This window comes from Pocillopora verrucosa, chromosome 4 (assembly GCF_036669915.1).
Source record: "Pocillopora verrucosa isolate sample1 chromosome 4, ASM3666991v2, whole genome shotgun sequence".
NCBI classification, from domain to species: domain Eukaryota; kingdom Metazoa; phylum Cnidaria; class Anthozoa; order Scleractinia; family Pocilloporidae; genus Pocillopora; species Pocillopora verrucosa.
The window spans coordinates 8,833,888-8,860,933 of record NC_089315.1 but is presented as its reverse complement, the minus strand read 5'-3'; the positions used below and the strand labels follow the sequence as shown (position 1 = coordinate 8,860,933).

The window sequence follows — 27,046 nt, the reverse complement described above, 5'->3', positions numbered from 1 at the left end:
TCTAAGCGCAGGCAAACGCTAACGACTGTTGTTATAGTTGGTTCACGGTGTGGATGTTTTATCAGCCACGATGTAAATTCGGCATGTCAGCGGCGCTGGCTCGCTAAATGTGTTGCGCTAAATGAGAGGAAAAGTCTTCAGCCCACTTTCTCTACAACCTGGTTAGTTATGAATACACACTAAATACTTAGTCAAAACTAAATAGGTAAACGAGTATGAAACACTGGAGACCACTAGTGTAAGAGTACTTGTTAATATTAGGCACAAAAAATTGAAATTGAAGAAAACAGCACAAAACCCTTGGAGACCATTGCCATACACTAAACATCACGATTTAAAAGCAAGGTAAAATAATTTGTGCTAAAAAAGGCAGACAATTTTAACTGATAACTCCGGCTTTATTTGTGTTGTCATAGCTTCCCCCAATTTGATTATATTGGTCTTCGATTAGCGCTTGTTTGCTCGTTGCTGTCCGAAGTGAAGTGTAAATTTACAAGATTATGTTGAAACGTGTCTTCACATTGTGTTCTGATTAGTTTCATATCAGTCAGTTAATAATTCAAAGAAACAATTTCTAAGCCTTGTTGGGGGTGAATTGTAAAGCAAGCTTAACTAAGGCCACATGTAGCAATAACATAAAGGAGAGATTCAAAGTTTCAATACATGAATATTTTTAATAGAAAATTACCTGCAGATGCTTCCATACTTGACATGCAAATTACGTTTCTTTTTAAAGACACTCAATACTTCATAATAAAACACATACCACTGGGCGACACCAAACCCCCTGGTTACATAAACAGGCGACTCAAAAAGATTCAAACCCGGCTGACACAGTAGTCATTGAGAAGAACTTCAACCCAAGAAACCCCACAAAGCTGGTTTAACAAAGAGGGTGAGTCATGTAAGCTCCCTTAAAAAATATAGCAAATGCATGCTCGAATATTCGCTTTCTTTATCAAACAGGGACATTAGGGAGTCAGGACGGCAACGCCGATGAAGACGTCGATTGCAAACTTAATGTATACTTTTTGTTAGAATTTTGCGAAAGGCTAGATTTGTTACGGCGCCACACCTCTGCTTCGGCATGAAGTAGTTTTGTAGTGTTGACTTCCAAATGGAAACTTAAATAACTTTCAGTCGGGGTTTCCGTTATCAGACAACGAACATCTTGGTATTATGGTTTGGTTTTTTTTTTTAGCAGAGGGCGGCTAAGAAATGTGCAAAGTTTAAAACGCACGTGCTGAGCTATTTCTCTGCCCCTTAGATCTTTTGTCTTGCCATTTCCTCGTTACCGTTGTGGCTTGCTTAAGAAATGTGCAAAGTTTAAAACGCACGTGCTAAGCCATTGCTTTGTCCCTTGGATCTTTTGTCTTGCCACCTATTCGTTACTGTCATGGTTTGCTGAAGGCCCTCATCTTGCAATCGAGAGGGTATGTTCTAATTTGACTATCTCATCAAACAGTGTAACGAGTTGTTTGTTACACGGTTTGATCCATGTATTCATATCTAGTGACTACGAAACAAGTGTGACTGTAATTCGCGCTAACCTTGATGAAAAGGTATTAGGTAAGATGACAAAGTACTGTCTGTGTTCCTCCTTGGGCCGCATAAATTAACAATTTTGTTGGCGGCCTCGCACTCAAATCAAAGGGGCCGGCTTCAAAAAAAGATAAGCGCCTGCACTCGCACAACTTACAGAGTTAGTCAATTAAATCATAAAATTCATTAATTCCATGCCAACCGCCCTCGCTGACTGTTATTCGCCGCTACGAAACTGTAGTATTCGCGGGCTAGATTTTCAAGGGGTGGAAATACATAAGCTACAGGTTGGTGAGATAACTTTGAAAGCATTTATACAATCAATTTGTACCTTCCAAAAATTTTGTTTAATGCTGTTGTTGTTTTTTTTTAACTTAATCAAGCATTCTATGGCGGTGCGTGTGTTAAAAATGTGACAATTTTTTCTGTAACAAATCTCTTGTGAAGAAAATGACAAGCCACTCTCTTAAGGACCAAATCTGCTATTGACCCAAAAGGGCACTTATAGCAAAAAGATAAAGAGCTACTTTAAGAACGACTACAATACGATCAATTTTTCTTAACAAAAGGCATACTACTGATATTTTTTTCTTTGCTATGGTAAAACGAACATGGAAACGTTCACAGGTGCCCTTGATCAACACACGCTGTAGCTAGGACAGTTATGCGAAAATTGAAACACAATCTACTGAAAAAATCTCTCTGTGGTAGAAAGAGTACCTTGTTAAGAAGAGACTATTGGATAAAGTTTTGTTGATACGTCTAAAAATTTGCAATCTTTACCGACACACACATTATACAAAGGATATCTATTGACAATTTGGCAGAAGTGAGGAAAAACAAACGTTTTGTCTTCCATTACGGGAGAAAATCCTGCAACGACAATATCCACAAAAAAATTAACTACACACAGATGAAAAAACTAAAACTAAAAACGGAAAGTTGAAAAAATACTGAGTTTAATCATTTTAGGCGGCAGGTTAAATTTCCATTTTTAATTGTAATAACGAAGCATTGTTATCTCCGTTTTACAATTAGAAGTTTTTTGCGTTTTATCTCCCTAAAATTAACTTTCAACATTGTAAATAAACAACAACCTCGGCGGGATCAGTCCTCTACAATCTTTTATGCATTTTTTTAATTCACAAAATACGCGAAATTCGAACACAAGAAACATGCCGAGACGAAACACATTTCGCGAACTACTCGTAAAAAAATTTGAATTCGCCGAATCACTCACTGTAGAAGAGCAAATTAACATTTGTTGGATGAACTGTCTCACCAGTAGGTACAGCAAGTGTTACTCAAATAAAAATCACACGGAGCGTCGTTCGAATCTGAGCTGTTATCATAGATTGGAGAATCGCTAAGTTCTCACCTACGGAGTTTATTATAAACAGTAACAATTATTGGAATCTGAGCTGACAAAGTGTTCCACTCGAAGTGTTATTATTTCACTGAAAGTGGTCAGTTTTCAAAATATCCTAACTTTTCGCCAGTTAAGATAAAGTATAACAACCGTCCTTTTTGCAAATTATACCGACGCATTTGGCTAATGCTAACAATATGACAGACAGGGCAAAATATATTAGCCATGACGTTATACATTGAGATGGAGTTTCAATTTTCCTTGAATTTTCCTCAAAACATCTCTTTCAGCGACTCAAATTTGAACTATATAATTTCCCCTAACCCTAGAGGGCTTTTCAATTTCAATAATTTCCTGATCTGTGGTAACCAAAGTGTTGGGATCGATACAAAATTAATGCAAACCAGATCACGTTTCAAGGAGGATCCAAGATAAAATCATCATGAAATATTCAGTTCTAGTCGCAAATGTTCTCTGCACGCCACTTGCTTAACCTCACAGCGCAACGCAATAATTCTGTTGTTGGAAATGTTTATGGTTGACATTTTGATTTACAAGACTCGTATCACTGCAGGGAGCAAACAAGAACAAGTGAGGTGAATCAAGAATGATCATAAGAAGAAAAAAATTGAAATGATTAGATGCAGTTTGTTTTATTCAGCGAGTTATGGTAGGCGTCGCACAGGACAACGTCTCCGTGAGTTAGGAAACAATCTTTTATAATTATTCGTATTTTCTATATACATGCACTGCAGCCGATGGTCAATGACATGATGGCTTTGCACTCATTATACAACAGGATATACCACACTGAGCTGTCGATAAACAACAAAAACAAAACCCAACAAAATTGAGCAAAAATCACACAAGGAATGATATTGAAGACAACGTAATTTCGTCTTTTACACAGATTGTTACACCGAATCAGATAAAATGGTTTCGTTACTTTATCCTTAGAGGAAGGGATTAGCCCTAAGCGTTTGGCTTTGAACGTTTTTGTTTAACTTTTGTTCATTACATTTTTTAACGAGGTGTGTTGAAAATTGCGTTGCAGAAAAGTTATGTGATTCTGCTCACATTCTTGCTGTATGTAAAACCGTAAACAGCTTCAAAACCTTTTCATTATCTACTGACTCATTCCGACTCTGACTCATGCACTTTCTGTTTATTTCGATGCCTTTTCTTCGAGAAAATTCTTAAGATAAAAAGTTAGTGTTTTACAATGGAAGCATGCTGAGACAGGGGAGATGAGATTTTCGTTTCCTTTGACAGAAATTTATTGCAGTGCAATAAAAAACTGTAGAAGATCACGAAAGATATTAGTAATTTCAAATTTCACTTTGTGTATACGACAATCAATTTTCAATTGTCAATTTCTGATCAAAAGAAAAGTAGAAGGGTAAATATAACACAAGTCAGTTGAATTTGACGCAGTTAAAACTGAGTTAGACTGTGGGTGAAATTTTCAATGAAATGGATGGTTTGAAGTTCATTTGAAAGGTACATGTCATACAATAAGAACCCTAATTCAGGGTCGTAACGAGGTATATTTTTTCGTCGCTGATCCCGTATTTTTACGCAAATTTTTAATCCCTGATCCCAAAAGTGATGAAAATTTTGATCCCTGATCCCACAAAATTTTGTTGTTCCCAGTGTTGCCTGATCCTTGAGCCCATGGAAAACACGCTGATCCCGATCCCAAGGGCTTTGATCCCGGATCCGAGGCTGTGATCCCTGATCCCACCCTTTTTTAGGCCTTTGATCCCTGATCCCATATACCTCGTTACGACCCTGCTAATTTACACAAATCAAAAAAGAACCCCAAACCTTAGAGAGAACAATTGTATCAATGAAAACTTAACAATTTAACCGCGTACGATTCTGATATAAAGAGGTTAGGCCCTGGCGTATTCGATAGTAAAATTTCTCATGCTGAGACGAGTCAACCTTCAAAGTTCTTTAGTGGTTCAAGGCAGAATTTTCTTAACTAATAGTGTTTTAAAAAAAAATTTGCGCAAAAAGTATCTTTTGAAAGATTTCTATTAAACTTCGACTGCCGGCAGTCGAAGTTAATGGGAGAAAATCGATCTTGGATCGCTCAGCTATTTCAGCGCAAATAAGTATAATTATCAGTTTTTTTTTGCTGAGGTCAATTAATCCTCAGTTCATGTCCAGTGCACTTCAACACTGAGACTAAACAATAGCTAAGTTCGCACCTGCGGAGTTTTTGCGCGTTTTTCGTTTTGCTTGTCTGTTTGGTTGTTCATTTATGTTTCATTGGAAGAAACAGGAAAGGGATTGAGCAACTAAAAAAAAGAGGCAGTTGCCGTGAAACCACTCTAAACTTAAAGATTCTATCACCAGCCACCAGTACATTTACTGAGCTTCTTACGCGGTGTACGACTTTGGTGTATGACTTAATTAGCACACGCTTGCCAACTGAATAGTATGCACAGCGCGGGTGCGCAGTCGTAAGGGACAGGAATATCCTTACTTCCATAGGCGTCCTCCTTAATCTGGTAAATCACAGGAGTGACAACGAGATAGATTTTTCGTTTTAAATTCTAACACAGTGTCAAACGAAGAGGTGATAAAAACGAAGATATTTATAAACTACGGGATTGTTACGAGTGTCGATGTAGAGAAGGGTTGTTCCTAAACAAAACTCAGGATCGTCGGTAACGGCAACAAACTGATTAATTTCCACGTAGTTGCCTTATGGACTTTACAGCACCAAGCTTCTTCACAATTCTCTCTGTTTTTTCGACGAAACTATCGCTCTTATATACATAAAGTACAAGGATCTAGAAACTTCTCTAGAGAACTAAATTTGGTGGATTAACACGGTTTTTAAATCTGAGTAATTACAAAAGAAATGGAATGTTCCAGAATGTTCTTATACGAGAAGGTCACGTCTGGATGACTTCGGGTTCTAGACTGTTCTATAGAATGTTCTAGGATTTAACTTAGACAATTTTTCGTAACAGGGATACTGTTTGTGTCAAATTCCAAATTTTCCGTACTAGCCGACGAAGAAGTGTAAGATCATCAGTCAGGAAAGGCAGCTTTCAGATTTTGGTAGTGAAAGAGTTAAACTGTTCCTCTCACATTACTATATAGTTTGTATAGCAAATTTGTTTTTCAGTTCGTATAAAAGTACACTGACGTAAAGGTTTCGTTATGATGTTCGCAGTTTGTGTGTCTTGAAGAGTTAGACCAAATAATCAAATTCGTGTCAAAATTCCCTTCAATGAAATAGCTTTCATTAAAGATATCTTTTCCCTCAATTACGTATATTAATATTTATCCCACGCCGGAAAAAAATACAGCCAGTTATGGAATAACATAATCGGTATATATCGACGCACATGACTGATACTTATCAAACCGTGCAGTTAAGCGAAGACGATTCTAAGATAGGAACATAAAACTTAACGTCATAACCTGCGGAAACACAGATATTTACTTGCAGAAGAACCAATGCAAAACTGCTGCACATGAACATTCTACGACCCATTTCCTCTCTCAGACACCAGGAAATCTCTTAAGACAAAATATGGAAATGGTGCCTGCACTATAGTTAGTAACACTACAACTTGATGATTGATTTCGTACATAAGCTCGCAAAGAAAGTACTTTTATAAAGAAATCCAGAATTTAAAACTTCCTTTCTAAGTAACGTCATTTCTTCAAACAACCCTGAGTTTTCATAACATATGGAAGCGATGTCACGATACCTAAAGCTGTTTTTTGGATCGTTCAAAATGTAGTGAGTTAGAAAACAAGCCTTGTAATGGTAGAGAAACACCAAGGAGGCAAAAACGCTAAAAGGATTCCAAACGAAAGCCTTAAAAATTGAATGCTATTTTTTTCAAGAGGGACAAACCGTGAGGAAAATCCTCCAGAATACAATAGGAAATCTCACAACATAAAAAAAAGTACTCGGCAAAAGTGTACAATAACATAAAAAATATTTCCTTCCGGAACACATTTCTGACATCCACTTTATTTCTTATAGAAGTTCAAATTCAAAAGTTCAAATTCAAAATCTCGGGCTTGATTTCCTGACTTGGAAAGCAACATAATTCCGAAAGTCAAAACAACCTATCGTAACATATTACTTTAGAACACGATCTTAAAATTTAGGAACCCCTTTTTCCTTTCACATGCAGAGAACAAAACTAAAACAACCTGCCCTAGGCTTTTTAAATCAAAACGAAAAGATCGAAATATTAAAATCGTTCATGACTATTATCTGATACAAATGCATTTTTTCGCTGAATAGTGTAATCAAAAACTAACTCACAGTGCTCTAACGCGTGCCAGTGTGGTCGATCTCCATGTGCTGGTGAGTAAAAAATTATTTCATCGCGTCTTTCAAATATTTCTTCAAGGTACAATAGTGGCAAAAAAGCATTGAGAGGCCGAAAATCACACATTACGCCCGTTTTGAAATCTTTGTCTTCAAACATGTTTTGAAATTACTCTTACTTCAGCATCTGAAATCGGATCCATTTTCCATACAGCTTCGTTTTCGCTGTGTTTATTGACATTTCATTCCTATCTTTGTTGAATACCGTCAGGACTCGTCAGGCTTCACCTTCGTAGTTCCAATCACAAAACTAAACTAAATCTAAGATGTTAACGCGCGAACATCGAAAATGAGACAGTTTTTTTGTTATGGCTGCAGCTCGCCAGAAAGATTTTAGTCCATCTCTCGTAAACGAGTATGGTGCCCTTTCACTTTTTTCCAATGATTCTCTATTCGTGTGTAAAAAATATAAACAACCAGTGGGTAAAGGAAGAGCACTTCTTAGGGCAGCTTCAATAAAACTCAACATCAACTCAATCAGTATTAGTCACCTTGAACTCATCTCGACTCAGCATTTTATATCACTCAACGTGACTACCAAAAGAAGCGATTACACCAAACGGACAAGAAACTCACAACATAACATACAATACTGTTGTCCTTCTTAACTCATGCAATCCTACCTCGACTTGTTGCTAAAGCGCATTCCAGAATTTCGTGTTGATCCGGTTTTTCAAGCTTCTCCTGGTTGGGGATTTCCACAGTGAAAGAACTGACACGGGAGCGCTGTAAACGAAGAAAACTAGTTGAACCAGTTGAACTAGATATGCAAATGAGATAGAATTCAGCTATTCACTGAACTGGAAATTCCCCTTTAACTCTCAAAAAATACCCCACAAACAAAGTTACCTAACACCGGAAAAATCGTTTCCGAAGTTTCTCGGAGACTATATTTCACAAGACTTATTTCAGTTCTGAGTCAGAAACATGGGACATATAATGCCTGTACGTGCACTGATGATTCTTCAAAATTATCGCCAGAACCTAAGAGCGGAGAATGTCGCTAATTGAAAAATTAATCGTATAGAGCATTTTTAATCCTTAAACTCCCATGAGTGACCGAGAGAAAAATTTTCCTTACAATATCAATACAACATCAAGCAGACAAGTGATGAGAATAAACAAAAATATCCACTTGGGAATTATTAGTCGATCTAATACCAAATTCTCTGAATTAACATCGTAAGAGTCGTATAACAGACAGTAAGGAGAATTACTAATGACATCTTGGGAGTGAAAGGGTTAAACTCACTCGTCGAGAGTAAGGTCTTCAGATCGCTCAAGAAAAGATTGGAAGGCAGAGAGTCGTGCTTAGTCCCGTTTCTGATCCAATAACTTTCATCGATTTTCAGTGATGTATGTACAGTTTATCATTCGATTCACAATTCATTTCTATGACCATAGTATATGATAATTCTGTTATTTCCAAGCCTGAAATACGAACTTTGGTCCCATCAAGTTTCAAGGGTTCTCGTTCAAGGCCGAATGGAATTGTTTCCAAAAGTTTCCAAGGTCAATGTCAAAATTTTATGCGACGACCTTCAAATTTTCTCATTAATGTCAGAACTTAAGGACAGCTGATTATTTACAACAAGGTTTAACAAACCTATAAGAAGAGCTACCTCGCATTATGTGTTATTAAAAGCTGAGTTTGTGTGTTCAACTCGGTAAATAAGCTGTCAACTTAATGAAAAATGTGTATGAAATAAGGAAGATGTCTTTTTAAGCCACTTCTTTGGGACGGAAACGGGGCACGGAGTAAGGTGTTTCTATGATTTTCTGAAATCAATGTTTTGTTTGTTTTTTTTTTTGCGTTCAATGCAATGAAAATTTATGCACCATTCACGGTATACATGGTGAGCTTTCTCTGCGGAAGAAACTGTGTATAGTTGAAATTCCATTTAGAATCGCGTTAAAAGGAAACAAAAGACAAAAAAACAATTGTAAAAAAATATCAATAAACGAAAGACCAAAGTACTTAGATTGCACCTTATGAAAAAATTGAGAAAAAATAAGCTGGATTCTTAATCAACAAAAAAAACAAATTAACAACTGAAAAACGCAATTTAATATTCCTTCGTTGTTTGCACTTGACTAAGCCTCGTTAAAACTCTTTGTATTCCTGATTGCAGGATAAAACCCAACCATCTTACAAAAGTTTAGTTCTTCGAGTGAAACTTCTACAAAGTTTCGTGGCCGACTCTTCGATCGTCATATTGAACTTGATGCTATCACAATCATCATTTTCAATGACTTGTAATCTGGTACTTAAAACAACGGAGAATCGCGGAATTTCTGTTATTTGCGTCAATATACTGAGAGTGAAACAAAACACAAAATTTTCTGTCAAGGCAAGTATTACAGATGAGATACAAAAAAAAAGGTCAGCATTGCACGTTTTAAACGAAGGAGGTCGTGTGCCAAACATAAGTCTACCAACTTTACGTAATTCATTCACGCCACATCTTGAGATTATCCATAATCCCTATAAGTACTCGTTCATAAATACGCTAACCTGAATATTACGGTTGTGCAATTTCGAATCGCTAAGCTTTAAGCAACATTGATTTTTCGGTGAGAGCGGGCTCTGAAATAGGGGTAAGGTAAGGTTTGCTGTTAGTCTTGTTGTTTTCGTAGGAAAAAGCCTTCAAATTGAATTACTCTCGTCGAAATTTCTCTCTAATTCAATAGAAAAGAACCGCATCTAGTTTTAACTTATTAGCTTAATGAGATCTCGATTCATTGACGGTGAATTTTTCAAGTAGAGTTGAATCAATCATTTTACCTTCCGAAAAACAAGAAGAGAATATGTTGGAGTGAAAACAAAAGAAAAGAACTCAAAGGGAAAGCCTCAAGCAGAATGGATACAAAAAACAGTTCCCGTTCATTTTAAAAATGTCCTTTATTCTGCGCGGAAAAAAACCGACAAAGTTGCAACCTGTTACGAAAGTACGTCAACTTTTACTACATCACGCGCGTTTGGCTGGCCAAAAACTGATGCAACACGAATATGTAAACGGTGACAAAAATCCGTTGGTGCACTTATCCGATACAGGTGTTCATTGCCGTAATCATTGATGATAAAGAAGACAGTGACATAAGGAGGCGTAGAATGACAATGATAATATCGATAATAATAACAATGACGTTGATGATGGCCTACTAGAGTTTTTACATTAAAATGACTGCACTTGAAAAAACAAACGGAGAATCAAACCAAATAACTGGAGTAACATACCGTTCGTTCATCCCTTGTAATCGACCTCTCGTCGAGTCTAGTATCAGCACCACCTAAATACTTTGCTTGCTTCTCGTCCAGAGTTTCTATAGTTGGGAAGACCTTTACGTCTTCATACGATGACTGAATGGAAAAAAAAAAGGTTTTGAATAATTTTGCATCAATAAACGCTCTGCCACACTTAAAAAACTTCCGAAAAAGTCTGGAAACTTGTGTCATTAGACACTTAACGGACATTCAATACAATCAAGTGATCATTTGCTCCGTCTGTGTAAAACTAACTGCAACTTGCGGAGGACTGAAAAATATCAGCTTAGCAGTAAAACGCAAAAGGAGCAACAAGAAACCAAGCAAGACAAGGAATGACTGAGGATGGACCATATTAAAACCGAATACAAATGACGAACTTGAAAAACAGAAGAGATCCGTTCCTATTCATAATATATGCACATAATGTTTTAATTCCAGCACAAACGACTTAGAGAGAGATGAGACAGCTAAAAATTCGATTCTTGCAGTTTCCTGTTCGGTTAAGTTCGGATCAAGGCCTCTTTGCTGACCTAAGCATGCGCGGTATAATTGTACCTTGAAAAGCTGATCTTTGTCGTAAGTGACCCTTGCAGCTCTCTTCATGTACTGCATGATCTCCAGCGGACATGACAACTGCAACAGTGCCGGCTGCTGGACTTTCATTAAGCCAACGGCGATCCGAAATAGGGCCTGAAAAATTTTACGAAGTAGGAAAGCAAGCCTTAGTCACACTTATCATAGATTACTTCAACGGCTGAATTCCACATCAAAGTGGTTTAAATCATTTACAACAAAGATATATTTTCGACGGGAACTAGAACCGAGAGAAAGAACCCCACGAAAAACAATTACTTGTTACCGTTGGCAACTAAACTTGTTCAATTATTGGCAGGTCGATTGTGTTATGCAAACGTGTGAAGTAAATTTCCTCTTTTAAATAAACCAACCTCTCTTCCTTCAAAGACAAAACAATCCCAAATTCTCATAGCGGTCTGCAAAATCGAGAGGAAAAATGTTGATAACTAAGAAGAAGAAAACAACAATAAACTGCGGATAAAGAAAATATGAAGAACAAAATAGAGTGCATCCGTTAAAGAACCTTAGCTCTGCCCAATCTATTGCTCTTTTAGAACATCTGTGATCTCGATGATAACGTTTAAAAATGAGTTCGATTTAAAGAAAAGGAAATGAAAGATGAAGAGTATCAAGTCGCTTTTCGCTTGAATGTGGTGAAACGCAAACCAGGATAAACAAAGGAAAATATCACAAGATGTCGATGAGAACTCAATCTAAACATATTTAACCTGCTTCACTGAGAGCGGAAAACACGAATGAACAAGTCCTGATTAGCTTTAATTTGTGTATCTGATTGGTTGACAGGATAGGGCGAATTTCTAAGCCAACAAAAACACCAAACTACGTTCGACACTCCATTGAAAAACTGGTCTAACTGGCAATGTTATTATTTCCGTCACAAGATCGTTAGGGGTTTCTTGACTCTGATGATAAAATGGTACATAGCTCCTTAATGCAAGATCCCACTTTCTTCAGCATGATGAGCAGTTTCCCTTCTTATTTCACAAAGAGTGGGAAGGGGTTGGAGCGTTTTTTCTGGTTTAATTCACAATGCAATAGTAATGACTGTTTTGATGTGTTAAGATAATGATCTTAAAAGAGAGACTGTCTTAATTCCAGAACCCTTTCTTACACTCCTGGGAGTGATCAGGGTGTAAACTTACCTACTCATATCAAGACGCAATCAAACACACATGCAATGAGAATCAGGGAAATTATCAACAGAAGGATATTATTCCAATTACCAAACTAAATTCTTAAGAATTGTCCTCAAGTAATTGTATCATCGTCAGTTGGGTTAAAGTGATCTTTGATCTAACGAGTGGGAGGATTGAAGATCGAAACCGTAAGGGAGTTTACCATGCGAAAACCTAAGTAAATACTAAACCAATTTATCACAAAATAATATTTTGTTTTTCTTTCCTTACCTCAAATGGAACAGCATCAATGAAGATTGTAATAAACCAATTGAATGTGACAGTGGAGATGTCTACTCCATAGTACTTGAGGTGCGCGTGTAAAGCTGGTAACAAGTCACTCAGGAGTTCATTCAAAACAGACTACAAGAATAAAGTAAGTGAAATGTCTTAAAGGTTTTTAAGGATCAGCTTTTTGGGGGGCTACGTTGAAAAATTTAATTTAATCGAATCATCATTGCTCCTTTCTGCTTTACTACCCCTTCTTTGGTTACCAATCACACAATCATTTTAAGTCTCCTTCGCGTAGAAATGTAATTTTTCCAAACACTGAATAAAGATTCCGTCAATCAAAATCCCCTAAAAAGTCCCTTTCATATAAAGTGCATTAAAAACTACCAATCTCAATCTTTTTTCCCCAGTTGTCAAATCCTATTTCATGATGCAAAAACAACCTTATCACGGCTCAAACAATGTAATCGATAAATAGATACATAAATAAATAAATAAACTAACATTACTAAACCCAAGTTTCCATTTTACTACATTAGAAGAATCAAATGTTGGTTAGTCGAACAAAAACACATTAGTTTCGATGACCTCTGATTGCTGATTGATTTATTGTGATCGTACGTATAAGTAAGATTCTTCCAAGAACTTTAGTTTTCAGTTGATAACAACCATAGAAAAGATATCTCACCTGATCAGCCAGAGCTCCACTCAATGCTTTATCAAAATAGTTTTTAAGATAAACTTCTGAAACAGCGACAAAAGACCTGTAGAGCAATCAAAATAAACTTGACTTCTGTTTTGTCACAAAAAAAACGGTAGCGTGAGAGCTAATTCTAGTTTCTAAGCGTCAGCAACTGGCAGTATTGTTACTCCTCTTGACGTAGAGTCGTTCCCAGGACCACAACATGATCACCCAGCCAGAACTCGAAACTTTAGAGTCCAATGTGTTAAACATTGCGCAAATGCGTCTTCTGTTACTGTTTTGTGAAGCCATCCGGCGAAACCTGACCTGACTTCGGTCGTGTCATTCGATTGATCACTTGTCCCAAAGATTAAGCACACGGAGCAACAAGGTAATTCCTCTATCAGGTTTTACTTTCAGTAATTAACGTAATTTTTTCCCAGTAAGGATCGATTTGTACCAACATCTACTAAAACGGCATTAGTTTTTGAAACCAAACACAAAATACAAATATATCAATTACCAAAAAGCGTCTTCCTCGTCCATAAAAAGAAGACACATGGCCACAATAAAATTCATCCCCTAAAAAAAAAGAGTTGGATAACTTATGTAGAAAAATCAAAGATAGTAATGCCGAGTTAAGCGAAATATCCTCGTTACAGTTGTACTTCGATTACGTTTAGAAAAACAAAATATGAATGTAATATTCTTCCATGCTACCTAAAGCTGGAAACAGGTGTGTCTCTGAAGACAAAACTATAAAAAAAAAGAGAGAAGTGGTAGCACGTGCGCCTTCTCTCCCGCAGTGACTCACTTGCCTATTAGAGCTGAGCCTCTCTCTTTCGTTACGAAACAGACCAACTGAAGCGATGTTAAACCGTATTGATAATGTCTGCTTTTGCCAATCAGAAATTTTGTAATTTCAGATGGCTCATGAAATACGTGCAGAAAAGTAAACAGTGAATTAATCAGTTCTTCTAGAAGACTCGTTCAATCGAAACATTCATAATTATAAGTCAGTTCGTCTACAGACAAAGTTGTATGTAAACAGTGCTAATGACAACCTTTACCTAACCAGCAAATTCTAAGCTAATAGAAAAAAAAGCCTTTAGGCAGAAAAAAAGCTTTTACTTGAGAAAGGAAAATAAGTTGAGCTTTCTCAAAAAAATAACCAATTTTTTTTAAGATGAAACAGCTGAACCTAACGGTTCCTATAATGTTCACCCTCTTAGTTTCTGAGGTACAGGAATTTGGTTTGACCTAGTAGAGATCAACTCTATTAAAGTCGAAAACCATCTAGTGGATTAAAAATACGCCTACAAACAAAATGAGATGATCCGGCGTTGCAGCCTTAATTTGAACAAAGAGTAAATGGCAAACGAAAGATAACTTCTGATGATCGAAGTAATTGCATAAGCTAAGTGATAGGAATTGAAACACATATGCTTATTCGTGTAAATAACAAGCTCTAAATTTTTAACTTAACATGCGGGAAAACGTTCTTAAAAAAAAAGCCACGTCAAAAAAACAAAAAACAACGTTAAAGTAAAGCATACTAAATATCGCATCTTCCAAAAAATCAAGATAAATCAGGGGTCATTTTTTTAGCCCCTACCGCCTTCTCATTAGTAAATTCCTCTGAACTTTTAACCCACTAACTCTTAAGATCTGATCATTAATTATCTATTCTAGTTGCCATGCATTTCGTGATGAATTTTTCCTTTCTCTCAGGGGGTAATTTACTAATATTGTAAGGAAAATTTTCGCGTTAACTACCGCGAGAAGTTACCCAGAGTCAATGTGGTATTTAAGTGAATTCTCACTTGAAAAGTCTTAAAAATTACGTGACCTAAGCCCTTAAAAAAAATCATAATAAACAATGTTTTTCACCTGCAATCAGGGTGCCTTGCAAACGTTGATATAAATATTTTATTACACCAGACACAGGATTCTCGCACGGAATCATCGATTACAGACTAGTTAATGATACTTGAGATCAATGATGTGTTTAATAAATACTGATATCTTACCTGAAGATAGTTTATATCTGGACGATGGACACAAAACGCGTGGAGAATCCTTGACAGTTTTTTAACCTGCAAATTAACAAACTTCAGTTGCAAGTCAAATAAAATAAAAACAATTTAATGAGAGATAAACATGGCTGTAGCATTAAAACTTCCAAAAACCACAAAAACCGCAGAACTTTCACGACAATTTGCATCTTGTCACGTCACTTAGCAACAAACAACAAATTCTCCGTCAAAGAGTTGTAGCTTTCCAGCTAAGTAATTACTGCTTCACTGAATGTTTGGAAACATTCACGGCACTTGCTTTGTCTTGAATTTGTCAAGAGTGTATCCTCATCAAGGTGAGTTTCGACTCAAACTTTCTACCTTTCAATGAACTTAATAGCAAGTCTACTACTTGACTAAGGAAATTCCCAAGTTGTTATTCACAGTATTACGTAAGGAGATAAAGAATTTCATCTTCGTTCGTTTGATGGGAGAAATTTGGGCGAGAGGCCTCGAGGCGTCGAGGCCAACTTTAATTTCCCAAACGTTCATCATAAAGAAACTGTGATAGACGTACAGATGTGGTGAATAATTTTCAGTTTTGATCAATGGACACTACCAGACGTAGTAAAGAAACATGTTATATTTTTTTTTCCATGAGCGTGGTGAAAAGAAAAAATGCGTTTCCCATTGAGGGATCAAACCCTTGACCTCGCGGTTTAATGCCTCACCACTGAGCCAGCGAGAGCTAATTTTACTAATTTTAAATATAGCGTCTTCTAAAAACCCAGTCACAATAGAGCCTCTTCTCTTCCTCTGGAGAATTAAAAGGGCCTTCGAGAGAGATGTTTTTTTTTGCTTGTCACTGGCTAGAGACAAAAGATAGCAAAATCTGCTTCTATTTCTTTCACGAGTTCAAAACTTACCATCTTTCATCGGAACCTATATTTCACTAACTATTACAAAGCACGAATATTCATTTTGTCACAGAAAGTAAACAATCTGAGTAAATTCAGGTTTTGTAAAATTGAACGACATTTCTTAATTGTGTATAAAAAAAAATATCTTTGAAATTGGGAAATAAGTTCATTTGCGAATCTGGATCTCCAGAAACCTTAACCCTGAAATTTCCAATAGGAACATTTTCGCCCTAATCTCAGTTAAATAAGTCACAATCTTACCTCCTCGGAGTCTGCTGATCGGAACCGTTCGTTGTTCGGCAGGGTTCGTAGCAGATCGCACTTGATCTGATTCTCGGTAACACCAAGCGGGTGATTGGCAGAGAGATTCTAAAATTTGAAAATAAGCATCGTATTAGTTTGAAGGATATATAACATATGTCCTGTCCTTGAAACCTGTGTAAAAAGTCACGTGCAACTCAAAAAACTAACCCATTGAAAAACCATAGAGCATTGGCACAGCTTGCAATATTAACAAAATGCATAAACAGTGAGACGAAGAAATATTCTGAGTTCCTGTAAAGATTCGAATTCAAGCCTATTTGCTTCGACTTCGCAGTCAGCCACGGAGAACTCATTCGCCGAGCCATACGCAAGATTCGTATGTGATAATAAAAAAAGTAATGGTACTGTGTTTATATTACTGCGTATATGAACTTCTTGGAAATTATTTCATAAGGATAACACAATGATCAGGTTTAAGTAGAAATTCAGTGTCGAGCGTACGGGTGGGATCTTATATGCCCGAAGGCAGAAACGGCAGAAACCATCGTCACCAAAGAGCGTAACAACTTCGTATCGCCTGCCAGACTGCACGTCTCTCACAGCTTTGCCAGCTAAGCCGCAATGACAATGACACTATTCTGTTTCACAGCAGCTTTCCAGTTTCCCATAAGGATATCAGACCGTTTTTGTTACAGGACAAGTTAGAAGTTGAACAGGTTTTTGTCTGAGCTATTGTGCAAAACGTCGGATAAAATTTGTCGACGCGACTGCAACTGAGCCTCTTCTTACAGGCCTTTCTTTCTCAATCGACGAATGCAATGCGAAAGGTAGTAGGCTGAATAAGGCGACAGCGCAAAGTCATTTAGAAGCGGTAATTTAGAGTGAAAGGAAGCAGTAAGAGGAGCTAAAACAGAGCGGTGAGACCTTATTGAGGCCACGCGGGCAACTAGGCTGGGTGACTGAGTGAGTGGATGAGTAGAACAATCAGAAGAAATGGTCATTTTCTCAAATATATACCTTGCGTCTCTCCACTTGGAGAAGAAGCTTTTGATAATAATCTCTCCCCTGAAAAATAAAGGAAAATATAAGACTTAATGTTAATTACATTCTAGACACTTCAAAAAGTGCGTTCCCCTCCCAAGAACTCCTGTAGAACATCTAAGCATGTTGTGACCGTTAACGAAGATTTTAATCGGAAAAGAACTGGAAGACAATTACCTTCTCTTTCTTTAAATGTTCTACCTTTTGCGCCATTGCACTAAACAGAGAAATATAAAATTAATTAAAACCCAAACAGTGATGCTCAGATTACTGGCTTAAATTACTGCAGTTGCTTAAAACGTTCTCGATGGCACACACTTTCTCATATCTGATCGATTTTTTCCGGTTTGTCGAGGCAGTGGAGACGTTGTTTCTGATGTATTAAGCTGTTCATATATCTTGGTTTTTGAGTCCTTCGTTCACTCAGGGCGCGATACGGAATGGCTCCTAAAGAGAATCACTTGCAACTCCTTTAGAAACAGTGAAAGAACGTCAAACTGGTAAAATTACCTTAACAACCCCACATACGAGGGAGATTCAAGGTAACAAAGTAATAAGAGAAGAGTCAGAACTTGGTTTCAATGATTAAAATGTGTGCGAAACAATTAGGACTCTGTGAGTTTTACATTACCTTCTCCACACTTCGCTTCTGCAGCTTCTGGGGATACCTTCTCTTAACAATGCTTTCATTCCTTGCTGTGGACAAAAATAAGGAGGAGTTCAAGAATAGTGCCAAACTAAATATTGACTCTGCTTATCCTTTTTTACATCTTCAACCATCCCTCAATAAGTTAAAACAAAAAAAAAAACTAAAATATCTCGTGTTTCCCAAGATAAAGACGCTGGCTGCAGTTTGCTGTATACTCATTCTATATCTCAAATTATAAAATGTTCAAAGAAATGCGCGCGCCGTGATTGGTCGGAACGAGTTCATTATATTTCCATAAAGTACGCGCATTCCGTCACACGAGTGCACTGTTGAGATATAATGCACGCAGCCTACATCATCGGTACGAGCGTGCGCAATTCACGATACATTTTATAAAAGAAATAAAAAACTTGTTCCTCGAGAGGTGCCTTCGACTCGTGCTTCTCCGCACTTCTCTCGTGTTCTTAAAAATTCCCGTGTGCCTATATAACTCAACAATGCACTCGACGCGTTTTTTATTTCTTTATTATAAGTTTTAATTTCATCGTTTCTCGATCACTATGACGTCATAACAAGTGTTCTTTGAACGCCACGTACTCTATATTTTCGGATTTTCCTTCACAAGACGCAGTGATGCTAAACGCAGTGACAATAGACGAAGCTGCTTAAAGCATTCTAGATAACAATGATGTTACCTTCCTCCACCTTCACCATTCTACAACTTGCTACAACTGACCTATTGTAAGCTTCACTTACCTCGTTAAAAACCACGTCTTTGCTTTCTTGTTGCCTAGCTTTCACATACTGTGACCACAAACGGGCATGACCATCTCTGTTCTAGGGAAATTAAACAATTATTGAACACGTCTAAGACCAGTAAAAGGGCGTTATACTTTTGTGAACAATGCAAACTTTCCACGAGATAACGTCGGCACTAAACTGAACAAAAGCAGCCACAAAGGTTGGTATATTTCACCTGATAAAAGCTCGAGTAATGTTGTTTCAGCTCGCGACAAAGGAAGTGAAACAGTTCACTTTCGCTCTCTCTGGCTCCACGGATAAAACCATAACTGTCTCTAAAACTACTTGAAGCTGATGTGCTTCAAAAGATAAGAAAAAAAGGTCATCCAATAAAGAACTCCTAAAACATGAAATCCATGACACAATTGCCCCCCAAGATCAGTAGTTTTTCCAAAATAAGCTACATTCTCCTCTAACGTTAATAAAAATAAACTAGCAACAAGCGGGACGCTTGTCACATGTGAATGTAACATGCGGCCTTGGTCACTACCAAGAACTTCGTACTGTTGCGGCGCAATTAGTAAAGCGTTTGAGCAAAAAAAAATCATTGAAACTAGTTAGATTTCCAATCCTTAACCAAGGTGGACTCAAATTTTTCATTGTCCTACGCTTGCGACAAAAGTTTAACATCTTGCTGGGTTGAAATGCCCCTGGAGGCTTGGCTCAATTTCCGCCGTTTTCTCGAGTCCAGTTTTCGATCCTTGCGGGAGAATCGCGGACTCATTTCCCGAACAGCGGTTAGCAGTCGAGTCTATCTAGTGGAGTCTGCCTAGCAACAACCTCTTACTTTCCTCAAAACATAAGCCCCAGTTGGAAAAGTGCAAAGGGAGTGAAGGAGGTTAGTCCTCTCTTCATCTCTTGCATCGAATTTCGCATTGTCTCGGGCAGAGAGGACTGAAAACTGATTCTTCAAAAATTTTCATTTTTTTAAGATTCTCTTGTATCTAGTCCGATTGTAAGTTTAAAAAAAATTCATAAGCTTTCCTTGATCATCAGTTCTGAAAAGTTCCGTTAATACTCCTCTTTAACATCAAAACAACTCGGAGAAATGGTCCAACCACCAGAAAACTTGCCAACGATATTTGAATATTTAGTAATTGCATGTTATTACCCACCGATGTTGGTGGTAGCAAAAGTCAGTCGATTGACAATGCGCAGACGACGAGGCCAGAAGTTTATAATGGCAGAAAAAACGCAAAACGGATTTATTGTCGAGAGATAAAAAAGAGAGATTAAAGCTATGTACGACACAAAGCGCTGGATTTTGACAAAAAAAAAAAACGAAAGAAATTAAACTAAAATGGCACTCTTAAATTTCCGTCATTCACGTCAAAAGATGACTTAAATGGCTTGCAAGTGACAGGTGGGCTATATAACCTAGCGGTCAATATGTGATTAGCATCTGCTGGTATCACTCGCCTTGAATTTAAATTGCGATTAACGATGTGAAGATGTTTAATTTCACTAAAGGAAAAAAATATGCATTTTCGCGATAACATCTAGCCTGCCATAGCATGAAAACTTTTATGACAACTGTTTTGAATTTCTCATTGGGCGAGTCTCACTTTTCCTCTTCTCCACCCTCTTCTCAGCGTTGTTGCTGGCTTTTTCTGCAACTGTCGGCGCATTTCGCATTTATGGCAACAAAACTCAATAAGGAGAATTAAAATGCTTACAAAAGAGAGAAAGATTCAATTCGTCTCAATAGGTTACTCTTTTATTTTTTTTTCTCCCTTTTTTGAGATCATCATATGAAATGCGAGATTCACGTTCGTTTAAAAGTTAAACATGAATCTCACGCTCCTAAGTGGATTCCTTTAAGAAGAAATCATTTTTAAATGTGGGTAAGAGATGAAGTAGTTCGCAAGGCATTTGTTCTACGTTGACTTATCTGACATGCAAAATTTTTCATACTATTTGATCGCTCAACTACCACGGGTAATCGCATGGGGCCGAGTAAAAATTAAGGATAAATATCACGCGTGTCAGGTTTTCAGAGGTTGCAGGAATTCGAGATGAAGCTGTGAAAAACTAGACTATTCAGGCCGGTTATTCAAACGTAACCTAACCAAAGTGGCGATTTTAGGCGATCAACTGACCTTTGCAAGCGGTTTGTTCCAAGTAAAAAGTTTTCTTTGAGTGTCAGCTGAATGCAGCTTTTAAAAAATGCTCACAAAAAATAACTTTCACTCAAAAAGTTTGGCTGAATTGAATATGGTTTAGAACGCAGTTCTAGTAAACAACAGGTGAACTTTGTTTAAATAACCCTGCCTTACTGCGTAAGTAAAGGATTATTCAAAGGGAAAAGAAGTCCCTTCGACAACGCATTCAGTAGCTTGCTATCTCAGAGATCATCTACGGAGACCAGGCTCAAATTGAACGCGCAAGTCGGCACGCGTCATGAAATGTTTCTTTCCTTCTTGAAAAATTCACAAAGAAACTGAACGTAAAATATTTATAAGTTCAAAAACATTTAAGCTATCATGCAAAATATCCCCAGTATTTGCACAATTCTCATACACATCTGTCAAATCCGGTGCAGGTGTTCATATTTGTTTTGTATCGTCATCATGAAAACAACGCACGGAAAAAAATAGTTGAAAGTGAAGAGCTGAATAACCTCCTACGAGAATTACTTTTTTAATTCATCTCTTCTGCTTGACATCGCAATTCAGCCATTCAGTAGCTTAGCTCTCGAATGTAGAGCAACAGAAACCTCCGTTAGTAGAAATCCATTCCCACTTAAGTGATTTCAAAAGAGGTAAGTCTTGAAAATGTTATTCTGTACTTGATCCCTCCTTGATGGGACTTGATGGAGGAAATACTCTTCTTAATTTTTTCATTCAAAGCCATAGGAACTCAATATTCAACGGTATGGAGCAAAGTCAAGTTTCCCTAATCTCATATCTAACAGGAAAATAATTCTCTGGAATACCTACTAGAAAGTTGCACTTGGAAACTAAAAAAAAAAAATCGACAATAATACGAAGTCAGTAAGAGTGCTAGATTGGATCTCTACCTTGAACTAAACCGAAAGTAAACCATTAGAGCTTTTGCATTTATCTTTATTTCCGATAAACATTTAGTCTTTGTGAAAAACAAATGCCAATCCGTTGTTATGTTGCATGGCCACATCGTATGTTACACACGTATGTTTTTTTCCTTGGAGGCTTGCGCAAAGATGATTGGAAAAACTCGATGATGGTGGCCAAGATTGCAAAACAAAGGCATTATCTTTCTTTCTTCCATTTGTTGGAGAAGCTATTCTCTCTCCTTCCACAGTTCTCCTTTATAATTTATCAATCCAAAATCTGGTACAAAACATTTTCCCAAACGATTTCTCACGGCGGGTTCCCTGTCAATTAGCAAGGCACAATGCCAATTCTACCCGAGACAGAAGACAATTTCTGCTCAATAGCAAACAAGACAAAAGAAAAGCTATGATGCCAAGGAGGCTCCAATCCACACTGTTGTTCTCTTTATTTTAAGGAGCTCGAAATAAAACGGAACACCTCAAACGATTTGTCGCGGGAAACGGAAAAATTTTCCCAATTAGCAACTTGGTAATATGAAAAACGTTTTGAGGACACTCAATTGAACTATCTTCTTTCAACTTCTTCGCTAAAACTCAATTTACCATTCTTGAAAAACATTAATGATAGACAAAAACCTTTTGTGGTATTAAAAAGAGTTTTTTCGGAAACTATCAATGATATGAAATGTCAGAGAATCTGGACGCTTTTCCAACAGATTCTCTCAATTGCACTCACTTTCCTCATTAGGTCCCTCTATCGTAGCGTTTGTTGCTTATCTTTTAACAAAACTGTTAGCCTGACAAGCACTCATAGAACCGGGTTTCTTTAGATCTACGGATACTTTACAATACTCAAAATTATACACAGCAAACTGTTCATAAATTCACTCGATATCATACACTGAGAAGAAAAGAGCGATGACTGCAACTAAGAAAAACAGCCTCGTAAGACCCATTTTGCACTTTGAAGGAATAAAACCGATTTTCAGGTACTTTAGTTTTAACACCTGACTTGACAGTGTAAATTAACCACCGTAACTAGGTTTTAAAGCTCACGTTTCTAACGTTAAGTCTTCTTAAGACCAATAAGATTTAAAGATTACGTTCAGCTCATACATAGAATAGAAAGCGATTCAGCAAATTACTGAAGGGATTAAACTAGTAAACTTTCCACCTCGGATATTGCTTTTCTTGTGTTCCGATTAGTTCACTCAACCTCAGTTGTCAGCTCATAATTGTTAAATAATGAGATATACACAAGTTCCAAAGATGATTAATAGTTCGCTCATGATCAACAATTATGCACGATTCGTTGATTTGAGGCACAAGATGAAATCCATTATCATTCGACGAAGAGAAGAATAACAAAGGCTTCAAGTGGTTTCCAGGGAGAGAAGGTCAAATGATTGAAGAACTATATGAATCCTTGATAAGTAATACTGGTTTAGACTCACGAAAAACAGAAGATCGTGGAGTGAAAACGTTCCTATGAGTTTAGACCTAAAATAGACTGTTGTCGAGGACAGTGACTAACGTTGTAACAATCACAACGAACGTCATCATAAGAAGCGGTTCAGATAATGACGTCCGCTCGGGTTGTCAAAACGTCAATCACTCGATCGACCGTGGATAAGCATGTCCGGAGGGCATCTCAGGGAGGTCTTAGTGAAGCTGTGCCATTGTGGCCATAAAACTTAGAGCATGTTTAAGACAAAAATCCTCATTAAGCCACCCTGTTCATAATAGAAAATTAACTAGAGTGTGAAATGTTGACCCCATCCAGGCATGTCTTTCACATTTATTGCGAAGACTTAGGACCCCGAAAAACATCACAACCCGTTGGATTGATAGAAGAGGTGGTGTACACCCCCCCTTATTAGTGAGTGAGCGGCTTGCCAGGTTAACAACTGTGAGGCGACAAACAATATCACTATTTAAATCTTCACAAACATCGGAGTAGACAAATAATTAAAGTTTCTCATTTTTTTTTCCAATCAGATAAAAAACACAGCTTGGAGTATGTTCTAATCACAAAGGGCGTATAGTCCAAACTCAAGAATCTCACGAACGCGCTGACGAGACAGACTTGGTCTCCAAATTTCGGCATAAAAGATCAGTGCAACCTCAAAAGCATAGTGCTGCTTTAATCGTTATGCATATTTGTTTCTGGTTACTTGAGCAAGTTATAATTATTGCGATGAGAGAACAAGGCTGAATTGCAATGAAGCAGTAGGGGTTCTTTGTTATTCAAGTTATTCAAATTACTGGATGAGGTCAGCGCAGCCGGAATAAATTCCAGTTTTCCCTGAGTATAGAAATATAACTTTCAGATGATCATGACACGCAGCTCACTGGCACAGTCATTTGATCTTTAGCTGTCATTTATACAGCAGAACTTAATATTTACACAGGTTCACTTCAAGGTAATGTTGTAGCAAGCATGAATGCTGTCATAACGTAACTCAATTGTCTTGGTGACTATATCCATCGAGAGTTGGCCACTGTGTCTATATTTGTCTAACGAAATTTCCATTTAAACAATCTTAGAGCACTATTTGAGTTACAATCCTTCTTCAAGGGATAAATCTTCGAATTTCTAATTCAAGTGCGGTTCTTTTCAGGGAGCTTGACGGGAATACAGCGAATATCTACTCAAGGCAGCGATGATAAGCTGTAGGCGCACCTGTTCCATAATTTTGAGTCTCATCTTTTGCCTGTGGGAAATTTCTGTTGAGAGCGGACGTGTTGCCCATCCAAAGCATGTACAATCAAATGCACGAATCAACAGCAAGAGAACCTACATCGACAAAGAACTTCGCCAGACGAAGAACGATTTGGAAACGGAACTATTTCCTGTAAGAGCTGCTGATGAAAGTAGTACAAGTCACGAAACTATTCAAGCGCATCACACAGCGAAACAGAGAGAAACACTTGATAGTGGAGACATAAACTCGAGTGTGAATGTTGAATGCGAGTACGAAGATGGCAGCAAGAAAATGGATAAAAAAAATGGAGAATCACAAAGTGAGGCGAACCTAAATGATAAACTAGTTCTTTTAAATGACCACAGAAAATACAAATTTCTCAAAAGAAGCAAACGAGAACCAGGTTCTGAGGGAACACCCGAAGGACAGCCCGAAGCAGAACCCGGAGCAGAACCCACGGGAGAACCCGAGGGATCGCATACAGGATACACAGGAGCAACAGACCCTACAGCAGAGCCTGAAATGTCCTGGCCAGAACCAGAGCCAGATTGGGATCAAGCTTTCGGAAAATGGCAAGCTGCCTGGCCACTACACACGTACGGCTTCGGCGTGATCTTCACAATCATCGCATTGATTCCAACGCTCGAGCTACTGAGAATGCACGTCGATAAGGGCAAAATGTCCGCCCTTAAGTCCAGCTTGCTCGTCATTATCTTCATCTTCAGTTCAACTCGGGCGATGGCGCTTTTTGTGGACCCGTACGGCTCGACCAAACGATTTCACCTCATCGTATCTCAGCTCTTGTTTTCTCTCGGTCATCCATGCATCATTTCCGCTTTAAGCCTTTTACTCCTGGTACTTATTGACACAACAAAAATGAACGTTGCCCCGCCTAAATTTCAACGCATACAGTTCATCATCCCCGTGGTAGTTTTCCACGTGGTCCTGGTGATAGTGACAGATTTTGTGGTGGTTTACTTCCTAGAAGCTAAGGTTCTCCTCCTGGTGTGCCAACTGTATTTCCTATCATTAGGGTTTCTGCTAGCGGCGGGATATGTCCGTGTTGGCTGGAAAATTCACGTAAACATCAAAGCTAATGTCAACAGCAAAAGTGCAGTCGACAACAGCATGCGGCGTCTACAGTATCTCATTGCGGCGTGTGCAGTTGTGAGCGGTTTGATAAGCGTGCTGACAATATACGGGGCTGCTGGCGTTTTTGGAGTATACTCAGATGTGCAGTATGTCGAACCCTGGCCTTGGTGGATCTTCCAATCATTTAATCGCCTTCTTGAAACCACCATCTGCATTGTAATCTTACTCATGAATACAAAGGCGTCTTCCAAACGTAAAATTTTTCCCTCAGCTCGAAGCTTTGTGACGAAAAGCATTTTCTACGTAAGAAGGAGCACTGCGAAGGTTCCACAAACATCTCCGCAAGAAATGACGATCTCAAACGTGGAATAAGTTACAGAGAGTTTAAAAACATTTTTACCTCACAAACTTTTGTTAGTACATCACCTTCTGTGAGGAAATAAAAAATCGAACGCGAACCGAAAAAAAATCACCGAGGAAAAGTGAGAAAACTTCCGGAAGAATACTAGCCAAAAAACGCCAGGAACATCGGGCGAAGTTTACAAAGAAACTAAAAACCTAACTGGCCAAACAAAAAAGGGACGGAACTATAGCGTCTACAGACTCATCGCAAAAGACGAAATTGCATGAATTAAACTCTGATACTAATAGTGAAGAATTGTCACGTAACCGTTCATTTTACAGACAAACTGTAAATACAATATTTTAGCGGGGTTTATAGGCCTAAAACAATCCCAACCAAAACGAATTGTTTTTCTTACTCGTGGTTTAGTACACAGTCTAAAAGTCATAGTTAGATTAAATCTCAATAAACAATCGTGAAACCATGGTTACAAAGCTTCGCTTGATTCTCAAATCCTAGCCTGCAGAACAGGCGTCACTTTTTCTGCGTTTTTCAGTCAAAGGGAGGCAAGCGCGAGGCGAGCACGAAGTGCGAGTTACGCGCGAGGGGATGAGCTCCTCCCCTCGCGCGTAACCCGCGCTCACCCAGCGCTTGTCTCCGTTCGCCTGTATAACGAAAAAATTACGCTGGTTCTTCAGGCTACTCAGAGACCAGCAATGCACACCCAAGGTTAAGATTGAGTATCTCCCAAGACCTCTGTAATGAAGCCCTTGCCATTTATTTGAAGTCTTAACCCTTTCCAAAAACAAATGTTCCGCATTAAATGGTGTCTAGAGCCCGCAACGAAATTATATAATATAACTCAATCCTTCCTATTCTCAGAGACCTCACCCCTGATTAGGTCCCAGGCTCTAATCTCAAGTTATCGCCTGAGCTAAGTCAAATC

At 38.0% G+C, this 27,046-nt stretch overlaps 2 protein-coding genes across 6 annotated transcripts in view; one reads left to right on the top strand and one right to left on the bottom strand.

Moving 5' to 3' along the window:
• The window catches only part of LOC131795644 (uncharacterized), a 44,577-nt gene that overhangs the window by 8,898 nt on the left and 8,633 nt on the right, over positions 1-27,046 (bottom strand). For both annotated transcript variants that reach the window (XM_066164993.1, XM_059113230.2), the window contains exons 14-27: positions 19,102-19,225; positions 18,882-18,962; positions 18,108-18,172; positions 17,654-17,693; positions 17,453-17,500; positions 16,433-16,540; positions 15,267-15,332; positions 13,760-13,818; positions 13,243-13,318; positions 12,555-12,686; positions 11,499-11,543; positions 11,107-11,241; positions 10,522-10,644; positions 7,907-8,009 (exon numbers count right to left, since the gene is read on the bottom strand). In XM_066164993.1, the coding sequence (XP_066021090.1) occupies positions 7,907-8,009; positions 10,522-10,644; positions 11,107-11,241; positions 11,499-11,543; positions 12,555-12,686; positions 13,243-13,318; positions 13,760-13,818; positions 15,267-15,332; positions 16,433-16,540; positions 17,453-17,500; positions 17,654-17,693; positions 18,108-18,172; positions 18,882-18,962; positions 19,102-19,225 (1,205 nt within the window). The remainder of the gene's footprint in view (positions 1-7,906; positions 8,010-10,521; positions 10,645-11,106; positions 11,242-11,498; positions 11,544-12,554; positions 12,687-13,242; positions 13,319-13,759; positions 13,819-15,266; positions 15,333-16,432; positions 16,541-17,452; positions 17,501-17,653; positions 17,694-18,107; positions 18,173-18,881; positions 18,963-19,101; positions 19,226-27,046) is intronic.
• LOC131795645 (proline-rich transmembrane protein 4) lies at positions 64-26,575 on the top strand. 4 transcript variants are annotated; one of them, XM_059113234.2, is made up of 4 exons: positions 64-161; positions 737-895; positions 12,569-12,699; positions 24,582-26,575. In XM_059113234.2, the coding sequence occupies exon 4, from the start codon at positions 24,624-24,626 to the stop codon at positions 26,127-26,129; it is 1,506 nt and encodes a 501-aa protein (XP_058969217.2). In that variant the 5' UTR covers positions 64-161; positions 737-895; positions 12,569-12,699; positions 24,582-24,623; the 3' UTR covers positions 26,130-26,575. The 4 variants fall into 4 exon arrangements, with proteins under 4 accessions (XP_058969217.2, XP_058969218.2, XP_058969216.2 ...); XM_059113235.2 differs by lacking the exons at positions 64-161; positions 737-895; positions 12,569-12,699 and adding an exon at positions 15,524-15,607; XM_059113233.2 differs by lacking the exons at positions 64-161; positions 737-895; positions 12,569-12,699 and adding an exon at positions 21,447-21,687.

Bases quoted from the DNA above. Each gene is read 5' to 3' on its own strand.
- LOC131795645 (XM_059113234.2), top strand. From the start codon at position 24,624: ATGATAAGCTGTAGGCGCACCTGTTCCATAATTTTGAGTCTCATCTTT.